The 6,600-nt window shown below is 62.2% G+C and overlaps 1 protein-coding gene across 1 annotated transcript; it reads right to left on the minus strand.

Moving 5' to 3' along the window:
• Nucleotides 1-257: 257 nt before the first annotated feature.
• On the minus strand, nt 258-3,713 carry G6PC1 (glucose-6-phosphatase catalytic subunit 1; the record flags this gene model as incomplete). The annotated part of the gene is made up of 5 exons (XM_082494950.1): nt 258-769; nt 1,276-1,391; nt 1,625-1,733; nt 2,455-2,564; nt 3,484-3,713. 5 exons carry the CDS (start codon nt 3,711-3,713, stop codon nt 258-260), a joined length of 1,077 nt encoding a protein of 358 aa, XP_082351076.1.
• Between the last annotated feature and the right edge of the window lie 2,887 nt (nt 3,714-6,600).

The following is a 6,600-nucleotide window of genomic DNA, read 5'->3' on the forward strand; positions in this document are numbered from 1 at the left end:
GGGGCCCGCTGTGCCGTCAGCTGGCCACAGACCACCCGAGCCTACCGCACGACTGGCGTTGTGGGTCGTGCCGCAGGAGCCGTCCAGCAGCGCCACCAGCCCAGCCTTTGCGGTCCACTCCCGGAGCGGAGCCAGTCTGTGCAGGTTTAGCAGGGAGCAAACAGTGGCTGGGGTACACCCATGGTCCAGTGACTGCCCCCGAGTCCAGAGCCGGGGTGGCCACCTGCCTGGGCGCACTGGTACCTGCAGGGACGTCCCTAGACAGCCTTCTTGTCCTGTGTAGCCAGGAGCTGGGAGACGCAGTAGGGGATGAGTCCGACAGTGGCCAGCGGCACGGCTGCGCTCTTGCAGAAGGAGAGGATGTAGAAGAGCAGCTGAATGTGGGAGGGCGGTTTGAAGGCATCAAAGAGGTGTAGGATGAGGAGGGAGGTGGCAACGCAGCCCAGGCGGAAGGGCAGCTGCTGGCCCTGCTTCCCCTGGCAGCTCTCCAGGTACATGTGGGAGTTGAGGGCCAGCCCCAGCCCGAAGAGGATGCCCAGGTTACGGAGGAGGCTGGCGAAGGGGGTGGTGTCGATGTGGACCCATTCGGGGTGGGCACACCACCTCTGTGCCCTCTCCAGCGTCCAGAGCAGATCAACGCCGAGTGCCCGCAGCAGCAGGTAGAAGCCCAGAGCGAAGCTGAAGAGGAAGAAGGTGATGCCCAGGTACTGGCGGAGGCTGGCGTGGTAGATGCAGCGGACGTGCAGGAAGGTCTTGGCCACGGCCATCCCTGCCAGTAATGAAGCAGGAGAAGAGGTGGTGCCAATCAGTGAGTGATCACCAGCCTCAGGGCAGTGGAGCCGAGCAGACCCTGCAGCCCTGGGGACATGAGCCAGTGGTGCTCCCAAGTGATGCTGACTGCCCCGATGGCCACTGCTGTGCCCCATTGCTCACAGACAGCCCATTCGACTCCCTTGTCTAGTGATGACCCTTTCACACCCTAAGCCTGCGCTGCCTGTGCCTTTGGGCCATTTTCACTGTCCCTCAGAGCCCAGCAGCGGCTGGCAGTACCCTGCCCCCCTGGCTGGGACTCGTGCCTCAATGGGACAGGGACAAAGGCATGTTCTGGAGGGCATCCTGCCCGTGATGATGAGGGCAGTAACTGCGGAGCCATGGACGCAGCTTTGTGTCATGACCCTGCACGCCTCCGTCTGGCTGTGCACCTTTCCTGGCCAGTGCCACAGTCCAGCACGGTGGTGCTGTGGGGAAGGGGACAGGGGGGTCCGAGTCACTCACCTGAGATGACCCCTGCGATGACCTGATGGGGGAAGTGGGCGGCAATGAAGACTCGGGACAGGCAGACGCAGACCTGAACTGCCCAGAACCCCATCCAAAGCACTGTCCACAGCACCCTGCGAGGGGCAGGTGGCCATGTCAGCACCAGGGCCGGCTCGTGCTGCCCGGGGTGCCGCCATCGCGTACCCCGAGTAGTGCCTGGGCGCCCACCAAGCCCGTCCTCCTGCACACCCCACCTGGGGCGCTGCAGCCCATCTGTCTGCCCATGTGCCTCCGTGGGCTCAGCTGCGCGGCCATCAGCTCTGCAGCAGCCTCTGCCCAGCACGGGTGGCTTTGGCGCACTGCTTACCAGTATTTAAGTGTCCTCGACTGCTTCTTCCCCATGGCGGCAGAGAGGAGGGCCGTCACCATGGTGTAGTACACTCCCGCTGCACCCATGGCATGGCCAGAGGGGCTCCCTATGCAAGAAGAACCCAGGTCAGACCCCCGCTTCAAAGTGGGTGTCATTGTTTCAGTTGGGATGGCGTCAATGTTCTTACTAACAGCTGGTACAGTACTATGTTTTTGATTTGGGATGGGAAACAGCACCCAGCACCTGTCCCCTGGTGGCATGACTGGGCAGAGGGCACTGACCATCCACGACGGCTTGTGCCAAGTGTGACGGGGACGCCTGCAGCCCTTCCCTGGCTCCCATGGAAAGCCACGGTCAAGGTACAGACAGAGCTGCTCTTGAACAGGGCAAACCCCTTCCCCACGGATTGGCTGCCCACATTTGGGGCTGGAAGCTGAGCCCGGCCCCAGCGCAGGCCAAGGCTGTGGCGGAGTGCGGGCAGGGGTTTGTGCCGAACTGCCACGTCTGCGTCAAGGGTCAAGGTCTGCTCTGCACAGGGGCTGCCCTGCCTCCACCCACTGCAGGCATGGCTGGCGTCCCCGGGAGCACAGCGGGGGCCAATGCCACGGCGTGGCGACAACGGCCCTCTCTCAAGAGCTAGCTCAGGGTATGCGCTGCCAGCAGCAGCCCCGGCCATGCCAGCACCGTCCTCCTTGTGGGGACCGAGACCTGAAGTGGGGAGCTGTGTGTGCAGGTCCTCCCAGGCAAGCGCCAGGGCCAGGGGACCCTCCTGGGGCTGGGGGACCCTCCTGGGGCCGGGACACCATACTGGGGCAGGGGGAGCATACCGGGGCCGGTCTCACAGGTGAGCGGGAACTGCTGGATCTCTGGGGCAGAGATGTTGCTGTAATAGTCTGTCTCGTGGACCCACCAGTACGGTCTCTCCCCAAAGAGGATCCTGAAAAGAAAGAAGATCGGGGGCTGTAGGGGTCCTGGGCACCAGAGCAGGTGGGCACAGCTGCAGTTTCAGCTCTGGCCTGGGAGCTGGAAGAGGCAAAGGATCCGTGAGCAGACAGACACAGCATCCTGCTGGTCACTTGGTCCCGACAGCTGCCACTGCCTGTCACATTCCCATCTCCCATCCCTGAAGGGGAAGAGGAAGAATCTCCAGGGAGCGAGTCAGTGCGCTGGGAAAGAGCAGCAATGTCTGCACCCTCAGTCTTCTTCAGGCCCAGAGCAACTGTCTCGTGATGGCATCAGAGGTAGAAGCCACCCATCCCTGTCACACGTGCGGGCAGCATGGGCATCCCGGGGGGTTTGAGCTGTGGGGTGGGCACAGAGCCCCACGGCTACCGGCTGACACTGAGCCCTGCTGGGCCGAGGCGTCGGGGTGGATCGGTGCTGCGGTACAACTGACACTGCCAATGGGGCTCCCCACCACAGCTCCCTTCGCACCAGCGACACCAGCACTACCAGCCGTGGAAAGGAAGGGGATACCGGTGTCCTGGCTTACCCACGGGAAACACTTGCCTAAAAGATCAGGGGAGCACCAAGCCCTGGTCCTGTGTATCAGAGCTGTGCCAGAACACCCCCGTGGCTCCTGTGGCGAGAGGCTCTGTGCAGCCCCTGGGCAGAACCGCAGCCCCGGCTGACGGTGGAGGGGACTGTTTGCAGAAGGCTCTGTCTGTGCCCAGCATCTGGGGAGGGGGAAGCCACTGCTGCACGGCTCGGGAAGGAGCGACCATTACCACTGCCAAGCTGGGGGCCAAACTCTGCTATGTTTTACACCAGCATCAAGGCTGAGAGCGCATATCTGGCCCACGTTAGTCCAGCTGCGCCAACACGCCCAGAGGGAGCCGTGGCACAGGGCCACTCACCACTTGAAGACGAGGTTGAGCCAGTCACCGATCACGGCCACCCAGATGAGCCTGATGCCCACCGACTCGCTGAGGTGGAACCAGATAGGGAAGAGGATGAAGAAAGCGTTCCTGAGGTCAGCGGCAAAGGAGATGAAGAGGAACCAGTCCTGGGAGCCCTGGAAGTGCTCCTGCAGCCAGTGCGTCGCCTGGATGCCCGTGTCGTGCAGGAGGTTCATGCTGGCCTCCATCCTCCTCTGCTGCCGTTGCCCCTCGGCGCAGCTCAGGCTCTCCTGCGCTCCACCGCGCTGCTGGGGTTTTATACTCTGCGGGCTCTTGTTTGCCACAGGCAGGTCACTTGTCCCAGCACTGATCTTTGGACCCAAAACCACTTTTGCCAAAGGTGCATCACCGGGGGGTTGTTACAAACATGTTTGGAACACCTTACGTAAAAGGGAAAAACAGGCCTCATAAAAGGGAAAAACAGGCTTTGAGGCCGTGTGGAGCATGGGGTGCTCCGGCACCTTAACCCTTCACCGCACTGTCCTCCGTGCAGCGCATAGGTGGCTGCCTCCCTCGGGGGGATCCCGCAGCCCCTGCTCCTCCTGCAGCCTGACACAACCGCTCCGCTGCTGCCACCGCGCCCCAGCGTTCGCTCTGTTACCCAGGAGGAGGCTGAAGCACCCGTGCACTGTGAGAGCGGCACTGCAGAGCTGCTGCAGCCCCGAGCTGTTACATTTCTCCCATCCCTCTGCTGTCAACCCAAGCACCCCCGGAGCACCGCAGGGATGACCAGAAGCGTGGACTGGGTTGTGTGTGGGGCGGGGGGCAGGCTACCCACCACCCTCATGTCAGCTGAAACCTCTAGCTGATGAGAAACCCCCTTTCTGCCATGGCATTCGCCTGGCTGGTTTACCCAGGACTCCGAGTAATGGGAAACTTTCAAAGCCTCAGACAGCAAGGCTGGGGGAGCTCCTGGCTGCCAGCCGCCTTCTCCTGATCTCTGGTGTGGGGTTAAAGGACCTTTGCAAATGAGGTCCCCTGGGAGGGGAGGCATTCCTCCCAGCACAGCTCCCCTGTGTTAACCCCCTCCTGCACAAAACTGCGCTGCCGGACCCTGGCCGTGGGGACAGAGCTGGACGTGCCAGTGCCAGATCCCTGCCCGTGGCCTTTCCCCCGTCCCCTGGCAGCAGTGCTGCCACCACAGCTCTGTTCTCCTCCTCGTCCCTGGGAGGTAATGTTGAACGAGTAACATGGAGAGCTATGTCCAGGAGTCTGAGGACACAGGGTCAGCCTGGCAGGAGGAACCTCTTTCCCCAGCTCTGGCCGGCCGTCATGGCTGCTGGTGCATGAACATGCAGCCCCATGGCAGCGGCGTGGGGTGCCCAGCCAGAGCCCGCCACAGCAAAACAGGCAGCAGCCCCCTCGTGGGGGAACAGGCAACCAGGCGTTAATGATTAGCAGCCAGTGAAAATGCATCACTTATCTCCCTCCTCGAGAAAGTTCAGGTCAAGATCCTTGAACCGCTACCCCTGTGCTGTTTGCCACGGTGCAGAGCAGGCAGAGGTCGCGTCCAGCGGCGAGTCCTGCCCGCAAACAGCGGGTGCTGCGCAGCGGATGCTGCGAGCAGCATCCTGCTCCCTTGCCTGCACGTAGCCTTGGGAGCCATGAGGTCCAAAAGGCAAAAACATGGCAAACCTTCCTCCCTAGAATACAGGCACGGACCACTCTTGGAGCTGCTGGGGCAAGGAAGAGGGATCATATTTGCAAAGCTGCCTCTGAAGGCAGTTGGGTGATTACAGATCTGCCTTGCAAGGCTGGGGCGGCCAGGGCAGATGTGCAGTCACAGACCAGCAATGCATGTGCTCTGTGGGCAGCCAGTCCTCGGCCTCGAGGAGCTGTGCCCCAGGCCGCGGCAGCCAGGACCCCTCCCGGCATCCTCGCTTTGCACTGGGGCTGATGCTCCTGGGCACAGCCAACGCCTGACCCTGCACTCAGCATCTTCGGCCCCAACTGGCCTGGTCCAACTCTGTCCCCAGGGATGGAGGGCAGCCAGAGCATCCTCGCCATGCTGGGGAGGGGGACCAGGGGACCCCCGAGGCAGCGCATGGCAGAACGCAGCACCAGGGGGGGGAGTCACCCAGTCTGTGCAATTTCCCAGCTGCCGTCATTGAACGGGAAATGCACGTGAAGGAGACGAAGCCATGCAAACACTGCAGGATCAGCGCCAGCCACAGGCACGTCCCTCCCAGAGCTGCTGCTCCCTGTTCTCCCCCAGCCCGGCTGTGCTGCGCCCAGTGGAGACAGACCCAGGCATCCCAGCCCCGGACTGAGCTCCCAACCTACAGGAAAAAAACAACAAAGCAGAAGTTTTCATGGAAATGGAATTACTCTTGCAAAACCATTTCTCCAAGAGCTCATTCCAGGGTCCTCAACCCGGAGTGGCTTTGGCCAGCGTGAAGGAATGCAACAGACTTGGCTTCCGTGTCAAAAATGTTTTGAAACAGTCAGCAATAAATTCTCCTTGAGAGATTTCACAGCAGAAAATGGGGGCAAAAGGTGTCGGGGGGTGGGGACTAGCATGCTCCAGTCGCCTTGGAAAAAGTCACTGCAGGAAAATTGGGGTCGCAGCGGGGAAGAGTCTGGGAAACAGGACAGGAGCCGCCACCTCCTCCCTCCCAGCTTGGCAGAGGCTGGCACGGCGCGGCAGTGGGCACGGAGCGCTGCCGACAGACCTGTGCTGCCGACAGAGCTGTGCTGCCAATGGCGCAGCGCGGGCCAGCGTCCCCCTGTGCAGCGGCCAGGCTGCACATGTTGCGGGGCAGGTCTGTGCCGGAGCTGCCAGGGTCTGCACGGCAGAGTTTTCCAGCACCAGCTCTGTGCCCTGTGCTTCGGGTGAATCCCCAGCCTCGCAGCCACCGCGTGGAGCAAGGGCAGCAGGGGCTGCTGACCTCTGGGGCACCATGAGGTTTTGCACCCTGGCTGGTTTGGACACCAGCTCTGGGAATGCCACGCACTGGGCAGCTGTGCTGGCAGCACCGCTGGCCAGGGATGTGCATTGCAAACTGGCCAGGGCGGTTTTCCCAGGGGACGAAGGGGGACAGGCAGGGGGTGCTTCATTTCTGCTGTGGGGTCGGT

The sequence above is a fragment of the Vanellus vanellus genome (assembly GCF_965231255.1).
Source record: "Vanellus vanellus genome assembly, chromosome: 24".
Lineage (NCBI taxonomy): Eukaryota > Metazoa > Chordata > Aves > Charadriiformes > Charadriidae > Vanellus > Vanellus vanellus.